Source organism: Herpailurus yagouaroundi, unplaced genomic scaffold, assembly GCF_014898765.1.
Source record: "Herpailurus yagouaroundi ecotype Mexico unplaced genomic scaffold, PumYag 161, whole genome shotgun sequence".
NCBI classification, from domain to species: domain Eukaryota; kingdom Metazoa; phylum Chordata; class Mammalia; order Carnivora; family Felidae; genus Herpailurus; species Herpailurus yagouaroundi.
This window is the reverse complement of record NW_024412402.1, coordinates 16,145,211-16,168,236: the sequence shown is the minus strand read 5'-3', so window position 1 is coordinate 16,168,236 and position 23,026 is coordinate 16,145,211. Positions and strand designations below refer to the sequence as shown.

General features: G+C 40.9%; 2 protein-coding genes across 8 annotated transcripts in view; one reads left to right on the top strand and one right to left on the bottom strand.

The window, feature by feature from the left end:
- Nucleotides 1-4,715: 4,715 nt before the first annotated feature.
- Nucleotides 4,716-16,636, bottom strand: SPA17 (sperm autoantigenic protein 17). Of its 2 annotated transcripts, none has more exons than XM_040483388.1 (5): nucleotides 16,518-16,636; nucleotides 15,166-15,346; nucleotides 11,227-11,297; nucleotides 8,413-8,499; nucleotides 4,716-5,056 (listed from the first exon to the last, which is right to left on the bottom strand). In XM_040483388.1, exons 2-5 carry the CDS (start codon nucleotides 15,317-15,319, stop codon nucleotides 4,913-4,915), a joined length of 456 nt encoding a protein of 151 aa, XP_040339322.1. In that variant the 5' UTR covers nucleotides 15,320-15,346; nucleotides 16,518-16,636; the 3' UTR covers nucleotides 4,716-4,912. The 2 variants fall into 2 exon arrangements, with proteins under 2 accessions (XP_040339322.1, XP_040339323.1); XM_040483389.1 differs by lacking the exon at nucleotides 16,518-16,636 and adding an exon at nucleotides 15,795-15,819.
- Nucleotides 16,637-16,672: 36 nt separating this feature from the next.
- The window catches only part of SIAE (sialic acid acetylesterase), a 42,884-nt gene continuing 36,530 nt past the window's right edge, over nucleotides 16,673-23,026 (top strand). For 2 of the 6 annotated variants that reach the window (XR_005792964.1, XM_040483385.1), the window contains exons 1-3: nucleotides 16,673-16,871; nucleotides 17,486-17,545; nucleotides 20,714-20,875. Coding sequence is in view for 1 of the 6 variants with exons in the window: in XM_040483385.1 (XP_040339319.1) it covers nucleotides 16,685-16,871; nucleotides 17,486-17,545; nucleotides 20,714-20,875 (409 nt within the window). In the remaining 5 variants the exon portion in view is untranslated. The other 4 variants (XR_005792965.1, XR_005792968.1, XR_005792967.1 and 1 more) reach the window with 4 other exon arrangements.

Sequence of the window (23,026 nt, the reverse complement as noted above, 5' to 3'; positions counted from 1 at the left end):
TTAACATTGCAATTTACGTGGCAGGTGACTCAGATCCCTACATTGTCATGTTTGTTAGCCCCTCATTTGTTGTTTTAAGTTTTTCCTTTCATTTGTGATACTTCCCTGGTGTTTGGTTTTGGCAAAGAATTTAATAAACAGCATAGTGTGGTGTGAAGCCATGTGGTGATTAAAGTATTGTGGTGGGTATTTGTTGGTTGCCTGCCCAGAGTCTACTCTCCCTTCCTCCTGACAATATTCCTATATTCCCTAAAAGGGACACCAAACTTCCTTGAATTTCAACCAGGTTTTTTTGGGGGGCAGAACTGACCCTCTACTCCAGCGGTGGGTTCTGATGTTGATAAGTACAGGCCAATTAGCATATTCTTTTTCCCTGGTCTCAGTGATTTATTCGAGGATGGATGTATAACCTGATCAGGGTTAATTTGATGGAGGAACAGAAATGTCTGTTCCCCCTTCTCTCCCCACTTTTGTATGAGCCACTAGAAAGAATTCACTCTTTTCTGCTCTGTGTAATAGGGGCACTAGGCAGTGAACAAACTAGCAAATCTGTATCCCTATGGAACGTACATTTCAGTAGGAGAAAGTGGGCAGTATAGAAGATCCATTAATTAGATGGTGTTCAGAAGCATGGAGACAATTTTAAAAGATAAGGGAAAGGAATAAGAGAGGTGACAGGAGGCAATATCTGCATAGCGCTTTGCAGACCGAGATGGAGACTTTCGCTTTTACTCTGAGTGAGACGAGAAGCCACTGGGAATTTTAAGCAGAGGAGTGACGAGGTATGATTTAACTAAAATAGGATGTTCTGGCTGCTGTTCTGCAAAGGGAAAAGAGTAGAAGCAGGAAGACTAGTTGTGACAGTTATAAGGCTTTAGTATATTGCAATATTTCACTCTTTTTAATATAATAAATCTAGAGAGAGGGGGGAGGCATATCTCGAAAGAAACTGTGGATGCAGCTTTTGGCTCATGGAGTTGACTGGAGTCAAACACAGAAAACTCACAAAGCTTTTAAGAAAAGCATATTGGCAAAACAACTAAACGAGACTAAGGGTGTGTGCAAGAAGAACAGAAATTTGGTCTCTCAATTGTCTATAGGCAGGAATCAGTTTGAGAATTCCACGTATCCACCAAGAAAGATAGATTTTCCAGTGCCCTTTCCAGGTGACTAAGATAGATGATGGAAAAAGAATTATTTTCTAGACTGAAGAACCAAGAATTATGGAGAATAGACTGGAAAGTCATTCTGAGAGAGCAGCACCTATGCCTGATCATGGTACATTATTCCCTTTTCCAAAGAGAGGAAACTGACAAGCTTCACTCAGTGGAATTTCATGTGTCATGGCCCAGTGACTGCCCTTTGCTTTCATTATTTTCTTTTTTTAATGACAGTATTTTTGTTTGTTGTGGTTACATTGTCTTGTACATCATTTGTTGTATGTTGGATGTATGAGAAGATACCTGCTCTTTTAATTCATATGGCTCAAGAACAGCCATATTTGGACCTGATGTAGATCCTGTGTTTCAAAGACTTGATGGACCTTTTAGACGTCTTGGGACAGGAAAGAATTATTTTGTATGTGAAAAGGATATGAATAATTATAACCAAGAGAGTACACTGTGGTAGACTGAATTACTGGTTCTTCACTACCCTGTAGTATTATTATGTATACATGAGGCCTTTGCTACGGTTGCATGGTGAGCAGTGTATTTTCTCACCTCTTGGCTTTGGGTTTGTGCAAGTGATTTTCTTTGGTCAATGGGATGTCAGGGGAAGTGATATGGGAAAAACCTTGAAATATTCTTCTATGTTGGCTTTTTTCTTCTTGTGCTTCTGTGACTCCCATGAGAAGAGCATGTCTTGGGTAGCATTTTCAGCATGGGCTCTGAATAGGACACATGAAGCAGAGACACATAGTAGACCCTTGGGCTCACAGCCTGAGGCAAACATTCCTCAGTCAACCCACAAACCTTCAGCTTAAAGTGGATCTGAACCTAATCTCAAGCCTGGAATCTGGCCTGCCTCAATTAAAGTGCTACTGATCCACAGACTCATGAGAAAAAGTAATTGTCTTAAATCTCTTTGGGATGGGTTATACAGCATTAGTGTGGTAATGACTGAGCAATAGAGAGTTAATTGCAATAATTCACAAGAGAGAGGATGGGAATCAGGGCCAGGGTGGTCACAGTAGAAGTGGTCAGATTTTGGGTATATTTTATAGATTAGAACCCACAGGTTTAGCCAATGGATTATAAATGAAGTGTGAAAGAAAGAGAGGAGTTGAGGATGAATTTTAGGCTTTTGGCTTGAGCAAACAGGAGAATGGAGTGGTCATTTTCTGAGATGGAAAAAACTGAGACAACTCAAGGCTTGAAGTAACATCATGAGCTGTTACTAGGAACAATGACATGGTATTGCATGTGTTTGAGTTGGCTTGAGTTGGCAAATAGGGATGTTAGGTTGGTCATCGAATATACAGGTTTCGAGTTGAAGGAAGGCCCAATGTATACAGGTGGACAGCTGAGAATAGTCAGCTCTTAATTTTTTTTTAAATATTTACTTATCTTGGGGAGACAGAGACAGAGTGCAAGCAGGGGAGGGGCAGAGAGAGAGGGAGACACAGAATCTGAAGTGGGCTCCAGGCTCCCAGCTGTCAGCACAGAGCCTGATGCTGGGCTTGAACCCACAAAGTGAGGGATCATGACCTGGCCTGAAGTCGGACACTCAGCCGGCTGAGCCACCCAGGTGCCCCGAGATTAGTCAGATTTTAAAGACATGACACTGAATAAGATCAACAATCACTTGAAAAGGGGTCCAGCGACTGAGCCTGGTGGGCAGTTTCAAGTTTCATGGTTGGGGAGTTGAAGTTACCAGCAAAGGAGATTGAGAAGGAGCAGGCAGGAGAGAGAAGAGGAAAATGAGTTAAATGACAGTAAAGTGTTACTCATATGCATTGTTATAATACGGCATCCATTCCTTCCTACTTTCTTCTCTTCCTTTTCCTCCTTCATCAAAAATGTCACCACCACTAGATTTGTGTGTGTATGTTTGTGTATGATATGGAAAGCACAGTGTTAATCACTTTATACAGAAATAAATATAACAGAATTATGAAGAAGGTAACAGGTATCTTATTTTTTTCTCGGTATATACTCACTAGGAGGAAAATTCCTTTTTTCTCTTCTGGTCTTCTCTCTAGGACAGAGAAGCTAAGTGTTTGTATTAATTCTGGGTCCCCTTCATAATCCCTCAAGCAGGATGGCTTTGTTTGAAGAGCAAAAGGATTGGAGGCTGGTGCTTTGAATGGAATAGAATGAGTAGCTGGAATGCTGGAGTAGAGTTGATTATTATTTTTTTCTCCCTAAGCCTGGGAGGGGGGTTAAGGATGGGAGGAAGAGGTCCAGTGCATATTAGAGACTTGTGTTTAGCTAGCCTGCAGCTCCCTAGTGACAGTAAGACCTTGGAAGGGGGGATGGCTGTCCGGAGGTGAGTGGAGATTGGAGAATGGATGCCATAACCTTGAAATCGTTGGCCTAAGTCATCTGATCTGAGTGGAGAACTTCTGTTCTTGGGTGAACTTCTGTTGTAGAGCCTGATAAAGTCTCAGAGACAGGGGTAGGTGTGGTGCAACAGGGCACCCGAAATAAAACTGCTTTGCAGAAAGAGAATGTCTGAGCTTAAGAAAAAGATCTAAGTGTTTGCAGGAGCATACTTGTTATGCACTACATGTGGCTGGCTTTAGAAGCTCCTTGAGATAGAGCCAGTCATGTTTTTGAGCTTTGGGGAACAATGGTTGTGTGACTATGAACTGAGAGAGGTGTAATCCTAGAACCAAAGTTTGGGACATCCAATGTGTGCAGACTGGAATCTGAACCAGCCAGGACATTACCACAATGCTATATTATTGTGGTAGAAGGTAACAGCATTAGTTAAACAAGACTCCATTTTTTTCCTCTATTTTGTTTTGAGAAGAGTACTGCATCTTTTGGTCTAAGACATGAACCCCACAGTTTCTTAGGTATTCAAGGGTGAGGAGGTCTCGAAAAGGAGAGACTGAACTTTCCAAAAATAAGGTACTGGGTGGGGGGGCTTGAATGATTCGCTGGGGGAAAAAAAGGCATAAAGCCTCTGAGTTTATGATACACGTATTACTATTTGTGCTTTGGGGAAAACTTGGGAGTTTTAGTTGAGGAAGGGTATTTAAGATGTTATGATGACTTTTGTTTTTCTTAAATATGTATTAGCCTTATTTTGTGTGGTTCTGGAGAGCAAAAAAATAAAAAACTGTCAGCTGCATGGGTGGAGGGACAGATAGTCACTACTAAATCATAGCACGTAATTGGGCTCAATACATTTTTCACTAAATGACTGCATGCATGCGTGACAAATGAAAACATATGGGTAAAACTTACAGGGAGGCAGATTTTTGACTCAGCTTATCTTTTTCATAATCTGAGTTATTAAAAAAAAACTAAATGGACTATTCTCGAAAAGCAGTGAAAGTCTCTATCACCAGGAGTGAAGCAGGAGCCAAAGGACTGTTTTGCAGCGATGTGATACAGGATTTCTTCATTAGATGATGGTGAGACCACGTAACCTCTGAGGTCTCTGAAAACTCAGATACACCAGTTCTGTAACTTTAAATCCAAGGCTCTTCATCTTTACACATAGACTTGGGAGAAGTATAAATAAGACTCATGATCTCAGGGAAATCTTGAAGAGGCATGTGTTCAATGGCATGTTTATTAAACAAATGCTCATGACAGATTTTCACAACAGCAACAAATGTTATTTCACTACATCACATCTCCCTTGCTAAGAAAAAAAAACAATCATAGCAAGGTTGATGGATTTGGATTATTTGTTCACATTTTTCTGGGGAGCGGGGGAGTAAAACCAACCAGTCTCCTCACTCCTTTTCCTCTGTTTCCTTTTCTTGAGCATTACCTGGTTTCATTTTCTTCACCTCCTCTCTGACTAAATGTCCCCGGAAGGCTGCTTGGATTTTGACAGCAGCATTCTCCTGTTTTTCTTTTTCTTCTTCAGAAGATTCCTTCATGGAATGGATAAAAAGTAAGAGACTTCTTAAATATCCAATATTTTGATGCCATAAAAATAGTGCATACATTGAATCCATTGACGGTCGTAACAACTGAGATCTGTTGCTTCCTAACAGAATTTTACATACTTGTCACATCGTATATGTACCAAATGGTGAGTGCCAAAATGGCAGACATTTTGTTTTGTCATTCTTTAATATGTCTCTGCAGTAAATGATCATTGCCAACTCCCCCAGGCCCCACCAAATAGTTCCTATTTAACAGTTCCCAATAACATTTTTTAAAAATAAGTAAGAATCCTTAAAGCTTGGTAAAAATGTCAAGAAGAATAGTAAGTGTCCTGTTTCTAAATAATCATGATTACATAAAATTAATTTCTTAATTTCTCAATGATTAGCTAATCAAAATCATACATTTAAAGCAATAATGTCAGTTTTAAGGTGGTGGGCTGAACTTCTGTATATAGCTCCTTTTTTTTATTTATTTTTTATTTATTTTTTCAACGTTTATTTATTTTTGGGACAGAGAGAGACAGAGCATGAACGGGCGAGGGGCAGAGAGAGAGGGAGACACAGAATCGGAAACAGGCTCCAGGCTCTGAGCCATCAGCCCAGAGCCCGACGCGGGGCTCGAACTCACGGACTGCGAGATCGTGACCTGGCTGAAGTCGGACGCTTAACCGACTGCGCCACCCAGGCGCCCCTAGCTCCTTTTTTTTAAATTGAGGTATAATTTACCTGAATTGTCGACAGTGGAACACAGAGATCTTAAGGGTCTAGTTCAATAGCTACATAGTTTTTAATATATAATTTTATTTATTTTTTTTTAAATTTTTTTCAACGTTTTTATTTATTTTTGGGACAGAGAGAGACAGAGCATGAACGGGGGAGGGGCAGAGAGAGAGGGAGACACAGAATCGGAAACAGGCTCCAGGATCTGAGCCATCAGCCCAGAGCCCGACGCGGGGCTCGAACTCACGGACCGCGAGATCGTGACCTGGCTGAAGTCGGACGCTTAACCGACTGCGCCACCCAGGCGCCCCTTAATATATAATTTTAAATTATAACAGTGATACATATACATTTAAAAACTTAAATGTCACTGGTAGTGAAAGATTTCTCCCCCTTTCCAAATCATACTCCTAAGATGTATCCATTATTATGGGTTGAGTATATATATCCCTCAAAACGCTTTCTGTATACAAAGTATTCATATGGGTATATACATGCCTTTTTATTTAAAAAATGAGATCATGCTAATTACAATGTTCACAACTACTTTTTTGTAACTATCTATCTTGGTTCTCTTTTCAATGTATATAACTCTGCCCATTCTTTTTTTTTTTTTTTTTTTTTTTTTTTTTTTTTTTAATAACACCATTGTATTACATTGTACTAATGGAACTTGATTTATTTACTCAGTCTCCTGTTGATGGACCCTTGGGGTGTTTATATCCCTCACTCCATTAAAAAAGCAATGAGGCACAGGGGCGCCAGGGTGGCTCAGTTGGTTAAGCATCTGACTCTGGATTTCTATGTGCTAACAGCACTGAGCCTGCTTGGGAATCTCTCTCTCTCTCTCTCTCTCTCTCTCTCTCTCTCTCTCTCTTTCTCTCTCTCTCTCTCTCTCTCCTCCTCTCACCCCCTCAAAATAAATAAATAAACATTATAAAAATACAATGAGGCAATTCTAGCTCTTAAACTTTTTTAAAAAAATTAAAAAATATTTTTTAAAGTTTTTTTTTAAAGTTTATTTGAGACAGAGGGAGAGACAGAGTGCGAGTGAGGGAGGGGTAGAGAGACAGGGAGACACAGAATCAAAGCAGCTCCAGGCTCTGAGCTGTCAGCACAGAGCCCAACACGGGGCTCAAACCCATAAGCTGGGAGATCATGACCTGAGCTGAAGTTGGACGCTCAACCGACTGAGCCACCCATGCACCCCTAGCTCTTAAACTTTTAAATGCAAACAGAATGGTATTAAAACCTCTGAGATATACCCCAATATGGGCAAATAATTATAGCGAAGTTGGAAATCAATGAGATCTCAACTCAAACTTCTGAAATTCTGTGTAAGGGCAACTACTAAAGATGTAAGGAAATGAAACTCCCTTTTGTCTTCCCTCACCTCCCATTGCACCTTATGGCAATGTTAAGCTGATTGGGTTGTACTGATATAATTCTGGAATAATTTATAAAGGTTATGGGGAAAAGTTCTGCCCCCCACTGGGTAGGAGGTGAGGTTTTCCTTGAAGGGGAGGCCTACTTTGGGTATCAATTACTGGGTGACTAACTGGGACATCAAGATATGAAAAGGAACTTGGAGGTTTGGTCTTCAATGCTGTAGAGAGTGAATTCTTTCTCACTAGGGTTGGTCCTCTTGAGTCTGGACTATGAAGAATATAGACAGTGATATGCTGGCAAATGTTTATATACAGACTCTCCAGAAAAAAAAAAAAAGGCTGATTTGCAGTATTGGCCACAATCTTAATACTCCTACTGTGGCTGATTTCAAGCTACTAAATAGACATTACTGAACATGGGTTTATACACATGTGCACAGTTGTCTCTTGAGAGCTGGCCCTAGCACACTAGTGAGAATAGGTATCTTTGAAGGTGGACCCTGCTCAGGTCTTTATTGCTTAGATGTGGGCTGTCAGGCAGGAAGCCATTTAGGCAGTAGTGCATGGAAGGTGAATAAGACACACTGTGTAAGGCCATTTTATTTGGTGGCACGTAATTCTCTGTGAGTTTCCTTTTGTTATCTCTGAACCTTTGCCACTGTGTGGTAATGAGAGCATCAATTAGTGAAAGCCTCCCAAAGGGGAAAATGAATCTGAAGCATCAAGACTGGGGCAGTGAGTTCTGTCTGTTCTTCTTGGGGAGATTCCCCCACCTGATGACAATCATGGAAAATAAGGTTTTATTTTTAAAGGGAAGAATGAGTTTTCCTTTATAATAGGCACAGCTAAACATGATCCACTAGCTAGTTTATCACTGATGCTACTTATCTAGAAAGTAAAATCATTAATTTTAGCAATATGGATAACAGACTAGATTCATATTGGAAATACAATTTTAAAGTTTATTTATTTTGAGAGAGAGAGAGAGCGAGCACACAAGCATGCAGGGGAAGGGCAGAAAGAGACAGAGACTGAGAAGCTCAGCCACTCCCAGTGCCTCTGTGGGGCTTGAACTCTCAAACCAAACTAGACCATGAGAACATGACCTGAGCCAAAATCAAAAGTCAGATGCTCAACCGACTGAGCTACCCAGGCGCCCCTGGAGTACAATTTTAAGTTGAGTGATATCTTTCTTTGTAGGAATCTAATAGTGTACAGAAAACAACTTACTAAGGCTGTGACTGGTGTCTCTTCTTCTTTCACAGATGTGTGAGACTTTTCTTTTTCCAACTCACAATTCTCAGTTGATTCGTGCTCCTGGAAGAGGGGTGAGAGGATCAGAGGCAATATTCTAAAACAGTAAAGTCTTGGGTCAAACTGCTTAAAGGTAATTAAATATTGCTTTATGTTATTGAGAAGAAGTGGGGATTAAATACATACTGTTTTTTTTTCAAGTAGGTTGGAAAAAAATAAATGAAAACTCTCAAGGGAATATGTATAAACAAATATGACCAAGGAACTCATAGAAAATGTTTGGTTTTTTGCTTTTGGAATGTAACATGGTTGGTTTTATATTAAAAACAAGCCATTGTCTTATACTAAAAGTTGATAATATGCTGTAATTAATCTTTTTTTTAATGTTTATTTTTGGGAGAGAGAGAGAGAGAAAGAGAGAAAGAGAGAGAGAGAGAGAGAGAGAGAGAGAGACTGAGGGAGGGGCAGAGGGAGAAAGAGAGAGAGAGAATCTCAAGCAGTTTTTGCACCATCAGAGCAGAGCTAAACAAAGGGCTAGAACTCATGAACTATGGGATCATGACCTGAGCTGAAACCAAGAGTTGGATGCTTAACCCAAACTGAGCCACCCAGGAGCCCTCATGCTGTAATGATCTTGAACAAAATATAAAAAAGAAGTGCTGATAGTTTTTAAAATAAGAACAAAATATATGCCATTGTGTCTCATATGTGAAGTCAGGTTGACTTTTTTTTTTTTAACTTTATTTCTTTTTGAGAGAGAGACAGAGAGAGCGAGAGGGAGAGGGGAAGAGAGGAGAGAGAGGGAGAGAGAGAGAATCCTAAGCAGGCTCTGCACTGTCAGCACAGAGCCCAATGTGGGGCTCGAACTCACAGGCCGTGGGATCATAACCTGAGCCAAAATCAAGAGGAAGCTTAACTGACTGCGCCACCCAGGCGCCCCATCAGGTTGACTTTTTAATGAAGTTTGTAGATTAAAAATGATGTGGGGCGCCTGGGTGGCGCAGTCGGTTAAGCGTCCGACTTCAGCCAGGTCACGATCTCGCGGTCCGTGAGTTCGAGCCCCGCGTCGGGCTCTGGGCTGATGGCTCGGAGCCTGGAGCCTGTTTCCGATTCTGTATCTCCCTCTCTCTCTGCCCCTCCCCCGTTCATGCTCTGTCTCTGTCTGTCCCATAAATAAATAAAAACGTTGAAAAAAAAATTAAAAAAAAAATAAAAAAAATGATGTCAAATAATTAAGTTCTACTGTGGGGAACCATTTAAACAAAAAAGAGAAGGGGAGGGGAATCAGTTCTGCCTATTTTGACATGGTTATTGAAAATTTCCACCAAAATAGAGGCATTGCTAATTCACAACCTATGGGAAGAGTTTCTTTCATCTGTAAAACAGAAATCTGAAGACATATAAGCTAATCAAGTAAAGTCTTCAGAATTCAAAAGATATGAAAAAAAAACACCCTGAAATTGCTATGTGACACAAAGATTTAAAACTTTTCGACATTATTCCTTTGATTGCAGTACAACATGAATACAGAGAATCTAGTTAAATGGAAACAAACTCAACACCCCCACATCTGGCAGGCACAAATGGATGGAACTTCACGTTTGAACTTATGGAATAAGTGACAGGTATTTCCCCAGGAAATTCCCCAAATCTATTGGGAACACCATCAAAACTTGAACTTGGCTAATTCCTTTTAATTCTTCTTTTTTAAGTTTATTTTGAGAGAGAGAAAGAGGGAGAGAGAGAAACAGAGAGAGAGAGAATTCCAAGCAGGCTCCCTGCTGTCAATGCAGAGCCTGATGTGGGGCTGGATCTCACAAACAGTGAGATTATGGCCTGACCTGAGCTGGAATCGAGTTGGACGCTTAACTGACTGAGCCACCTAGAGGCCCCATATTCTTCTTAATTCTAATATCTGATGGTGCTTTGTGGCTAATGTATTATCTCAGTTGTCTAGCAGAGTGCTTCTCAGACTTCAAGGTACCTACAAATCATTTTGGGAGCTTGTTAAAATTCAGCTTCTGATTTGTAGATCTGGAGTAGGGCCTGAAACAGAAGTTCCACAAAGTTCCCAGCTGATGCCAGTGATGTTGGATCACACACAGCCCTTCTCAACCAGTGCTCCTCTTCTGGACCACAGAACACAGTGTTTCTGTTCAACTATTCTCTCAATTCTCCCAAGGATAGTAGATAAGTAGAATCATTCTAGACACAAAGGAGAGAATGATTCCCTACATGCAATGAGTGCCTTTGGCTTAGGGCTTAATTATTTTGAGGAACCTTGGTTGAGAAAAGCTGGTTGTAGGAATGCTGCTAAAGAGAAGACAGGTTCAGTGTCTGAATAGATTAGCTTTATAGAAAAAACACCATTACAAACATTAATTCTAATCAGCAATTTGTAAGATGTCAATGATGATGAAACAACTGGATAAATGGTGCTTTATTTTATGAAATGTCATTCATTAATTCAACATATATTTACTGAGGATCTGCTATTGCTAAGCACTGTGATAGTCAATGAAATTTGAAGAATAAATGAGGGTAATCATTCTGTAACTTTCAATACATTCTTCCTCTTGATCGTCTTTCAATTTCAGCTAAGTATCCGACCACGATTTAGATACTTGGGAAAAAAATTTCTCCTCAGAAAGAACAACACACTTAAAAAGGTTTAGGCAGATATTTGTGATGTCTCTCAGGATGTTCATGATTCTGGGGAGATCCCGATGATCTCTGCTTTGGAGATAGGGAGAATAAATAACCCAATCCACGAGTTTCATAGGACCGTACCTTGAATGCATGGTTGTTATAGAAGCGGTCATCTACCTTAGTCCCCCATTCTGCTGGATCAAAGTTGGTTTCTAAATTGAAAAATATATATACAATAATTTCAGACTTATTTTGAGTTCATTAAAGTAAATCCAGAATAGTAACACAAAACAAGTTTTCTTTTTCAAATCACAGGTTCTTTACTGCCAGCTGAAAATCTTATTATTTTTTAATTTTTATTTATTTTTTAATTTACTTTTAAAAAATTTTATTAAAAAATTTTTAATGTTTATTTATTTTTGAGAGAGAGAGCGCACAAGCAGGGGAGGGGCAGAGAGAGAGGGAAACACAGAATCTGAAACAGGCTCCAGGCTCCAAGCTGTCAACACAGAGCCTGATGCAGGGCTTGAACTCATGAACTGGGAGATCATGACTTGTGCTGCAGCTGGAGGCTTAACAGACTGAGCCACCCAGGTGCCCCTTTTTTAAATTAAAAACATTTTTTTAATGTTTATTTTTGAGAGAGACAGAGAGTGAGTGGGGGAGGGATGGAGAGAGAGGGAGACACAGAATCTGAAAAGGCTCAAGGCTCTGAGCTGTCAGCACAGAGCCTCATGTGGGGGCTCAAAACCACCAACCGGGAGATCATAACCTGTGCTGAAGTCAGATGCTTAACGGATTGAGCCACCCAGGTGCCCCTGGAGAGGTTTTTTAAAAAGTGAGGCATATTATATATAGTCAGTAGATACAAACAGGAAGAAGTATTTATATTTAAGCAGAATTTTTCTTTAACTTTTCATTATGAACAATTTCAAACTTAGAAAGTAGAATAACAAATTCCCATTTGCACATTATTCAGATTCAACAATTATAAACTCATGATTTATCTTATCTGTAACTTCACTCAACTTCCCATCCTTTCTTCTGATTATTTTCAAGCCAATTCCAGGATTCCTATTGTGTTATCTACAAATATTTATTTCAGTATGAATCTCTAAGATATAAAGAAACCACAATATCACTATCACATCTAAAAACACTAATTCCTTAGTACCAGCTATCCAAATTTTCTCCATTGTCTAATATATTTTTTATTTTTTACTGTTGATTTGTTCAAATCAGAACCCAAACAATGGACACATACAGACTTTTGTTCTGTCTTTTGAATATCTTTTAATTGAAAGATTTTTTTCACCTATCTCCCAGCCCATATTTTTTCCTTGTAATTTTTTTATTGAGGAAATTGGGTCATTTTTCCTTTGGAGTTTCCCATAGTTTAGATATTTCTGATTCCATTCCTATGACTTTTAATAAGTTCCTTTGCTTTCGAATTTTCTGTAGCTGATTCAGGTTTTATTTATTTATTTATTATTTATTTATTTATTTATTTATTTATGTTATTTAGCAAGAATACTTTCTAGATAGTGCAGTGTAATTCTGTCAGGATATACATAATATGTAGTTGTTTCTCTTTTTAAGGGGATTGTTTCTTTTCTTTGAGGGCCCATTGATGATGATTGCTTAGATAATTTCTTTAGGGATTGCAAAATGGCAATGCTCTTATTAGATCATTACTTCTTGTTTTCTGGAGCAATCAGTAAAGAAAAATTTTCCTGTATCAACTATTTGGTTACCCTGACGTAAGGTTCATCCAGAAAAGGCAGGTTGAAGGTTTGATTCCCTTTATCGGCCAGTTTTCAGAATAATCAGTTGGTTTCTTAGGATCCTCTCAAAAAGGTTTTGTTTATTTTTATCATTATGAACCAATGAATATTTAAGAAATTGGATAAACTTCAATCCATTGCATTTTTTATTCTTCCTGATGCTTTAATTGTCCAAAATTGACCAGTTGGAGCTTATTTGCGTGCTCAGACGCTCCTGAGTCCATTGGAAACAACTCTAGAGTAGATGATCTCTTGAGGTTCCCTTCCACCCAGTGTGTCCATGAGAAACACAGTGAAGAAGGTCTGGGTAATAAACTGGTAATCTTCAATAGTGTGACATAATGTGATTTTAAGAGAACCTGCCACAAAGGCACATGTTTTCAATAGCAAGAACTGTTACTTGAAGACACCTGCTTCATAAACCCTTCTATGGCATAGGGATGGTCTTAGGCAAGTTTCATGATAACCAAATGCCCACCTTTTTCTTAGGGATTTGTGATATCACTTATATCAAATGCTAACATGTTTCCTGTCAGAAAAATAAAAATTAAGACCAATAATTAGCTATGAAGAATGCTGGCAAGGGAATTCTTGCCTTGTGTGAGAGACTGGGCTAGAGGAATTTTTCTTCCCTTTTGGAGAGACTAAATTCTGATACTTGTATCAGTTGGATAACTCACCTTCGGTTTACATGAGTGAAAATGGTTGTCATGCTTCAAATGTTTTCAAATAGTTTTATACAGTTTTTATCAGTTAGAGAGCTAGTATTCTGAGACCATCAGTCTGAATCACTAATTGCTTTAATTACCATGATCCAGTAGCAATGACTCAAATGTTTTTGTAACGGGACATTTCTGAGATCTAAAATTAAATAAATGACTAAAGACATTTTACTCATGAATTTGTAAAATTAATGCTATAATAACAAAATTAAATGAACGTTCATTGTAATTCACCTCTTACCCTAAAAGATTTCGCTCGATAGTTTTTAGTGGCACTTAAGTTTCAAGTTGTGCAACAGATAGTCATACTGACTGGATATGGAAAAGACCAGCGACATTCAGGAAATTGGCAGAGATTCTGAGCTCTGCCTGGATTGAGATAAGATAAGATGGTGGAGCTGTGCTGTGAGTATGGGAGTGGTTTTAATTCAAGCCTTGTGGTAGGTTTCCTTCTTCTGGAAGATGATTTGAAATGGAATGCTTACTTACCTGTAGTTATTTCTAGTCACCTTTACCACTCTCTTGGAATACTGTAGTCAAAAGTAATGATGGTAACGACTTACACAAAATGGGTGTTCTAATCAAGAATAGGGTTTTTCAATAGAAATGTATAGCTGTAACAATGTATAGCTGTAACTAATCCTACTGGATTAGTCATAAACCAAGTTGTAACTTGATAGTTACGAGGCTTAAAGGCCGGGACTTTGGAAATTTTGTTTCTGGAAGTAAAGAAGCTGCTTTGGCTCTCAACCTGTCATATTGGCATGAATTTTAGTCTCTGGGCAGGACAGGACCTTGGGAGAATAGAGAAAGAATATAAATTACCTTCCCAAGCTGGAATTTCACATTTATTTATTTATTTATTTATTTATTTATTTATTTAAATTAAAAAAAATTTTTTTTAAATGTCTGAGACAGAGAGAGACATAGCACAAGCAGGGGAGGAGCAGAGAGGGAAACACAGAATCTAAAGCAGGCTTCAGGCTCTGAGCTGTCAGCACAGAGCCCGAGGTGGGGCTCGAACTCATGGAGTGCGAGATCATGACCTGAACCGGAGCGGGATGCTCAACCAACTGAGCCACTCAGGTGCCCTGGAATTTTACTTTTTAAAAGCTGTTTTTCTCCGTGCCTTCATTCACTATTTAAGGAGCACAGAATTATATTTTGCAACACTCACGATTCTTTCAAGTAAGAAGGGCCAAAATGTATAGAAAGTCACAAACTCTCCTCCCAGGAAGAACAGTCAACTGCCTGGGATGCATAGGAACAGCCTGTTGGAAAAAGCAGAGCTAGACTGGATGATCTCTTGAGTTTCCCTTCCACCCAGTGTGTCCATGAAAAACACAGTGAAGAAGGTCTGGGAAATAAACTGGTAATCTTCAATAAAGTGACATAATGTGATTTTAAGAGAACCTGCCACAAAGGCACATGTTTTCAATAGCAAGAACTGTTATTTGAAGACCCCTGCTTCATAAACCCTTCTATGGCATAGGGATGGTCTTAAGCAAGTTTCATGATAACCAAATGCTTAGTCTCTTACTTAAAGAAAAATATGCCTATTTTAAAAAGCTTACTCTCTCGTTTCTCTAGAAGATTTTCAAAATATGCTGCTGCAAAAGCTGGTATGTTTTCTGGTTGCTCCCTCAGAATCTCGCGTGTCAGCCCTTCAAGAAGATTCCCAAATCCTTGTGGAATTCGGTAGTGGGTGTTGGAGAATGGAATCGACATCTCCCTGGAAGGAAATGCCTATCGTACCTAGAGATTCATCAAAGGGCACAGTCTTTAAAATTGTCTGATTTTACTTATATAATCACAACTCTGTCAAATTATTTCTGAGACCCAAATTTTCTGGACTTGAATTCTTCCCCCCCCCCACCCCGTCCACACAACCCCAATCCATCATTTCTTCCAAAGGATTTTGAACTTTCCATTATTAATTAGAACATTATAAATACAGACCCATTTAACAGGCCAAATCATTTTTTTTTACATTAAAAAAACCACACATTTTTCACTATAGCACTAAATACTTTTTCTCTCTGACCGCTTTTTTTGTCTTTAAAAGGTGAGGGTAATTTCTGCTATCCCACAGGAATTCAGAGAAAATGATTGTTAACAATTTATCATAAATCGCGGAGAAGACGCTGTTTGGGATCTAAAATTTAAAAAAAAATGAAGAACTAATGTTGGTTCTAGAAATTACTCTAATGTGTTGCATGAAGAAGTTTAATACTTAGTCTTGCCCTAGTTTCCACTTCTGAAGCATGACCTACAAGGCCTCGAAGCACCTATATACTCTGAAGGGGGGAAGCAGGGACAGTGGGGAGGGAGGGTGGGTGGTGGCCGCAAGGTCAAGACTTTGCAGTCCTAGCGTCCAAAATTTTGGGATTCTTCCATTTTCTGGTTTTGTCTTGACCAGGTTATCTTCCTGTCTTGGAATACAAGGACTACATTAAGGATAGCAGCCAAGCAGCGGCTGGGCTGCTGAGTAAGCAAACGACACTCAGGGACCTGGCTTTTTGGTGAAGGTGTCAATGTCACAAAAGCCCGCAAGCCGTGGTAGGGGTCTAGGTGAGGGACTCGACGGTTGAATGAGGCCCCATCTGTGGAGGATGTCTTTCTTTTTTCTTTTTTTTTTTTTGACGGAACAGGAGATGAGGTGTCGAATCGTTGTAGGGTTGTGAAAAGTACTGGTGAGACCCTGAACCAAACTGGGGACTGGAGGGCGGTCGGAGGGGGAACGCTGGTCTAGTCGGGGGCGAGACGTCGAGGAGCTGGGATTTCAGACTCTCGCAGAATGAGCTGCCTCGGCGCCCAATCTCTCCTAGCGATCCCGGAATTTGTCGGGGATCCTGAGAAAATACGAGAGGAAAAGGGAAAAGGCGAGGTCTTAGTTTTGGAGAGGAAGTGGGGTAAACCGCCTCACCTCTTGGTTCTCTCAGAGCTGGTGCCGTTGGTTCCAGTTGTTATTTCTCGTTGCTGGGTAACGTTTTTGTTTTGTTTTGTTTTGTTTTTTTTGTAACTCCAACTACGGCGGCCGGGAAGGGGAGAGGCAAGGCTTCGCCCGGCTGCCGGTACGGGTTCCGCGACAGAATGGCCCTGGATGGGTGGAGTCTCAGGCATCCCCGCCCCCCGCAGGTCCCGCCCACGGCCCCGCCCCGGCGTGGAGTCCGCGTCTCGAGTCCGGCGCGGGGCTGGAGGATCCTCCCAAACATGGTAGCGCCGGGATTTATAGTTGGGCTGGTGCTGCCTTTAATCCTGCCGGCCGACACGAGTGCAGGTGAGGCGGCCCGGCTTGGCCCAACCTGTGCCGGTCAGCCTGCGCGGGCTCGGAGATCCCTCGTCCTCTGCAGGACCCGCGAACCGCGAACCTGGAGCCGGTCCTCCGACTCGACCCAGGCCTAGGCCGCAGGTGTCTGCTGGGCGGGAGTTCCGGCTGGTCAGCTTCTTCCCCGTCCTTTCAACGTCGTCACGTTGCAGCGTGTGGGGCAGAGGGAGGGTTGGGTGTATCTGATTGGGGAGGCCCAAATGTGCTAGACCGAGGCCCTCGGGGTCTTTGAATAACTTCAAGGGAACTCGAAGGGAAGGGGGCGAAGCTAGTTCGATAGTATTTGGAAACAGGTAACTGAGTCATCCAAAACATTTCACTTCTGCCCCCACAGTAGTACCCTTGGGGAGGGTTTGCTGCAGGCTTGGTTCCTTGGGGGAATTAAATTTTACTAGTTTAAGTGGTGATTAGGACTAAGAAATACAACCCCCTCACTAGCTAAGAATATTTAAGGCTTAGCTTTGATTGCTGGCGCAGCTTACAGGGATAATATGCGTGACACTGGGGAGGAGGGTGACTCACTTTGACTACTGTCCAGGTCAGATCCTGTCATTTGAATACCTCAGGCTGGACCCTGAGTCACAACCGTGGAGAACCAGAAGACGGAATCTGCGTGCTAACGCAAAGTAAAGTGATAATGCTGGCCTTGTTTTTTTCTTTAAACCATTCGAATTGTGGACCCCAAAGTTCTCTGCTAAGAAATGAAAGTTGAGGTGAGAATAGGGACAGGGTGCAGAAAAATGGCTCGTGCTCTACCTGAGCACCCAGAAGTACCCAGACAGACCAACTGCCGCCCCTAAGTAGTTTTTCAGGCTTTAACAAAGTGTAAACCAGCAGCACTCTCTGCATATCATTTTTTGCCTCTCATCCTCACTCAGTGACCTTTGAGTCCGGCATATGATAGGCGAGTAGGGCCATTATTTTATTAACTTTTCTGTTAAAGGCTGTTATCTTTAATGCCGGTGCAATATTCCGTCTTCACCTTGGGTCATATGCCCATGGTTACTATCTAATATTTGAAATGTACAAAAGTATATGAGCAATGAAACAATAAAATGAATACCCAAAGGTGCTGCACCCAACTTAAGAACTAGAATATTGCTAGTTTTATTGAGACTCCCAGGATGTTCCTCCCAGGGCATCCAGGAGTTCCTCGCCAGAGGTAACCTACCCACTGGATTAATTTCATCACTCACTAACAGAACACTAATTCTTGTTTTCTACTCCAACATCGAAATGAAGGAAAAATTGAAGACCTAAGGAAAAAAGATTCAAATGCTAAGTGTCTTGTGCTTGACAAAAAGAATGACCAGTCCCGCCTCCTTTCTCGTTCTCCTATTTTGTCCATTGCTCAATTCCCTGGTAATGTTCCACTGTCTACTCTTTTTTTTTTTTTTAATTTTTTTTTCAACGTTTATTTATTTTTGGGACAGAGAGAGACAGAGCATGAACAGGGAAGGGGCAGAGAGAGAGGGAGACACAGAATCAGAAACAGGCTCCAGGCTCTGAGCCATCAGCCCAGAGCCCGATGCGGGGCTCGAACTCACGGACCGCGAGATCGTGACCTGGCTGAAGTCGGACGCTTAACCGACTGCGCCACCCAGGCGCCCCTCCACTGTCTACTCTTATCAGCTTGGAATGTGAGCTTTATAAGGGCAGAGAATATGACTTTTTTTTTTTTTTTAAATTTACCAGCAATATCTGCAGCAGACTGGAAATTGCAATAACTCTGGAATCAGGTGACTTGGTTTCTAGTCCTTTTGTAAACTACCTGTGCGATTTAAGGTCAGTCAAAGGAGTTTAATATGTGCAGTGTGGATAGCACTGTGCCTGCCACAAATAAGCTCCCCGGTAGAATGTAAGCTTCCTGCTGCTGGTGAGGCTTTTTGTCTGTGTTTTGTTTTCCCTTTATTGTTTTCTTCTTTCTTTTTCTTACTGTTCTATCCTCAATGCTTAAAATGGTGCCTGGCACACAGTAGGCATTAATACAAAATTTGTTGAATTCATTAATATGCAAGCTATTAGGTAAAATTACCTAATCTACCTGGGTATCAGTCTGTTGATCCATAAATAACATGATTGTACCTTGGGGTGTGAAAGATCCTTTCTTTCTTAAAATTAAAATTCTTTAACTCAGAATAGAGCCAGGCACAATGAGGACCAGTAAGTGTGTGTTGGCGAAAACAGACTGACTTGGAAAGATGTGTCCCCGGCACAATGAGACAATGGCTGCACTCTTAGAGAGCCCTTCCTTTGTATAGGCTCATGTGCAAGCGACAGCCAGTTTTCGACACTCCGTTCCCCTACCCTCACCCTCTTTCTGCTTAGCTCTTAGCCCTTTGGTTTTCAGTTCTTGTTCCATATGAAGCACCTACCCAAGACTAGGCCCTCCCACACGTGTGCCTCTCCCCTTCCCTCCAGCAGGCTGCCAACGTGCTTATGCAATTCTGGGATGTTAGAGTCTCTTCTTAGAGCATTTTGCTTGTGGTAGCTGTGCATCTCCAGCCCATTATCCAGCCTTCTGGATGATTGTTGGTTGTCATTTAGGTTTTATGATGGAACTAACTCATGAGAGAGCGCTGAGGATATTTAGCGACTGGGCTGTTATTTGAAGCAAATAGGCCACCGAGTCTGTATGGGAGACCCTGTTAGCTTTGCTGCCCTGTTAAGTATAGCCTCAGGGGCCATCATCATTTGTAGCTTTCAGGGAAGAAACCTTGTTAGTTCTCATTCTCTTTCCTGCCTATCATTTTTGTTTAAAATGCTTAAAAAAAAATCTTAACTTTGTTAATTATTTTCTTCTAGGGATTTTAGTCTGTTTTGTTCAGACAAATTGGGACATAACTTAAGAAGATTTTTCCCCCCTTGTTAAGTTTTGATGAGGAACTCACTGAGATAATTTGGATAGATGCTTGTTATTAATAAAATACTTCAATATAGGCTGCATGTTAAAAATAGGAATGATCTCGTTAAAGTAAGTTCTTATTCAGTCTTGTTAGTGACTCTAGAATAGAATCTACAGTTTCAAGTGCTCTTCCTCTTGTTCTTTTTATATAACTTAGCTTGTGAAATGGGTAAAATTGAGACGAAAGACCTTTGTTCTGACATTTTGACCCTCTATTTCTCGCCGACCTTATTTTATCATATTAATTTATTTGAATTTACCTTAGAAGGAAGCAGATGTCACAGATATTCATAAATGCTTATTTAAAATTTTTAGTGGGTTGTCAAAAAAAAACACAATAAGGGGAATTATTTGTAGGAGTCGACACTGGTGGGAAGGAAAGGGGGGAGATAAAGAATGGGGGAGAGATTAGAGGAGGCTGTGTTGGAGAGAGGCAGGTTTCTTTATTCCCAGCAACAAGGAGTGGGCATGGTAATGGAAAGTAGGGGAAGGAAGTGGTTTATTTTTCTCATAAATACCATCTGTGGGGTGCATAAAAGGAGCATTTTAACAATTTGGAGGGAGAGCGCAGAGCGTCAGGGCCAAGCTTGAGAGCAAAGGATGATCAAGAGCTCTGAAGCAGAGGAGGCTTGTGGCACATTGGTTGCCGTAGGCTCTTTGAGTTTTCCTTATTGGTCATCTTGTACTATGATGCATATTATTGGCAACTGCTCTTGTTATGTTGCTTACCTAATTAGGACGAATAAGATCTAGTTTTAGAAGATTAAAGGGTCTGGGTATATTCAAATTGTTCTGTATAAAAGCTTTACGGTTTCTTGCTGTTTAACCAGATTCAATTGGTGATGAATCCCCCAATGATGCTTTTCTAAGTGTTGGTTAACATTTTTAGATGTCCGTTTTCGCTTTGCTTCATACATCAATAATTACATGGTGCTGCAGAAGGAGCCCGCAGGGGCAGTGATCTGGGGCTATGGCATATTCGGAGCCACAGTGACAGTGACTTTGTGCCAAGATAAAGAAACCATCATGGAGAAGGTGACGAGTGTGAAAGGTAAGGCTGCTCATCCTCTGTTCAGCTTTTGTCCTCTTCTGCCACCTGCTGGATAATCTGAAAACGAACACTGGTGCTGGAACTCAGGTTGTCGCACCCATCCATTTAAGTTTGAGTATTTATCATGTGTTAGGCACTGAGGACACAAAGAAAATTAAGACAGAGTCAAAGTTCCTGCCCTCCAGGATCTCATGGCATAATGGGAATAGACACCAAGTCATAAAGTGCAGTGTGATAAATGCTATGATGAAGGTGTATATAGGCTGTTGTGGGATACAGAAGAGAAGCGTCTAACTCAGATTGGATGGTAAGAAACAATTTCCCCCGAAGGTGACATTTGAACTGAATTATACATAAAGGAGAGGCAGTATGGAGGAGTGCTTAAGAACCCAGGCTGTGGCCTCACTGAGCTCAGGTTCTGATGCTATAACCTCAGGCATGTTATATAACATCTCTGTGTCATAATTTCCTTATTTGTAAAGTGGAGATAATGATATTTAGGGTAATTGTAAGGATTAAATGAATTAGCACATGTAAACATGTGTGTTAGCTGCCATTATTATTATTATTGTTATTATAATATTTAGAGAGTCACTCAAATATTTATTGAGTGCCTATGTGCCATATATTGTGTTAGGTACTGGTAATACAGTGATTAGCAAGATAGATGTGGTCTGTCTCCTAATGAAGCTGACAGATGAGGGAGGAGGCAGAAAATGAATAAGCAGTTACAGGTAAGTTAGGTGCCTCAGTGTGGAAGCACAGTGTGCTATGGGAGTGCTTAGGAGAGATAATTAACTTAGTCTAAGATTTATCTTGAAAAGTGAGTAGGGCAAACCAGGTAGGGCAATAGCCTGGAGCCATGGAGGCATGAGGGAGCATGGGTCATTGGAGAAATGGCAAGCAGGTTGGTTTGTCTAAGCACCGGAGTCTGCGACTGGTGGCCAGATAATCAGATTTGTATTTTAAGAAGGTGACTCTGGCAGCACCATGGAGAGGAGAGCGGAGGTCAGTAAGAATAGAGGTGGTGGGAACCGTTAGCCTGTGATATTTAGGCAATAGATGACAAAGGCCTGACCCACCTGACCACCTTGGGCACCACCCAAGGTAGTGGTTGTAAGGATATTCAAGAAGGTGAGAACCAGAAGCTTCTGTGAGCAGACAGGTCCTACAAAGGAGTCTTTGTCTAGAAGGGGTAGAGTTGTGTAAGTTGGCATGTGAAAGAGCATAGCTAGAAGTTAACTGCATATTGGAGGCCACAGTCACGGCTGGGTCAAGTGGAGACAGGATCAGATCTTGGTTAGAGGTAGTGATATAGCCATGAAATGTTGAAGGTGAGAGTCAGACGGGTAACAAGGCTGCTTTGGGGAGCAGGGGTGTTCATGTGGGAGTTGGTAGTTTGAGCAGTGACTTGAAGATACATATGACAGGGAAGCTTGTGGGAGTTTTATTGGACCTTGAAAACAAGGGTTTCCTGATTAGTTTTGTCAATATCCAGTCCAGAGTGAACCAGACCCTTGTGCAGCCTCTTTATAATTCATTTCCATACAAAAAACATTTTTTTAAGTTTATTTATTTTGAGAGGCAGAGAATGCGCGCGCGCGCACACACACACACACACACACACACACACACACACACACACTTGCATGTGAGCGGGGAAGGGGCAAAGGGAGAGGGAGAGAGAATCCTAAGCAGGATCCATACTGTCCGTGCAGAGCCCAACAGGGGGCTCAAATCCATGAACCGTGACATCATGCCCTGAGCTGAAATCAAGAGCTGGATGCTCAACCGACTGAGCCATATAGGTGCCCCAACAAACATTTAGAAATACTATGTGCCAGGCATAGATGTGAGGTGAGTGCTTCTAGTTCTTGGATTGTAAGACTGTTTAAGGTAAGAATGTTTTCAGGTGACACTAAGAGACTTGAAAGGGGAAGCTTAATCTGATTGAGAAGTTGTTCTCTGTTAGATTTAAATGCTACTGGTGACCTGTGGGATGTGCTGAAAATGAATTCAAGAGACAATTTTTGTGTTGTGTCTATCTTAGAAATTAACAGCATAGAGTATAAATACTGGTGATCACAGTTGATTTAGAAATCCAAAGAGCTGCTGTAGTTTAAAAATAAAAAATAGGGTTTCCTTGGCTAA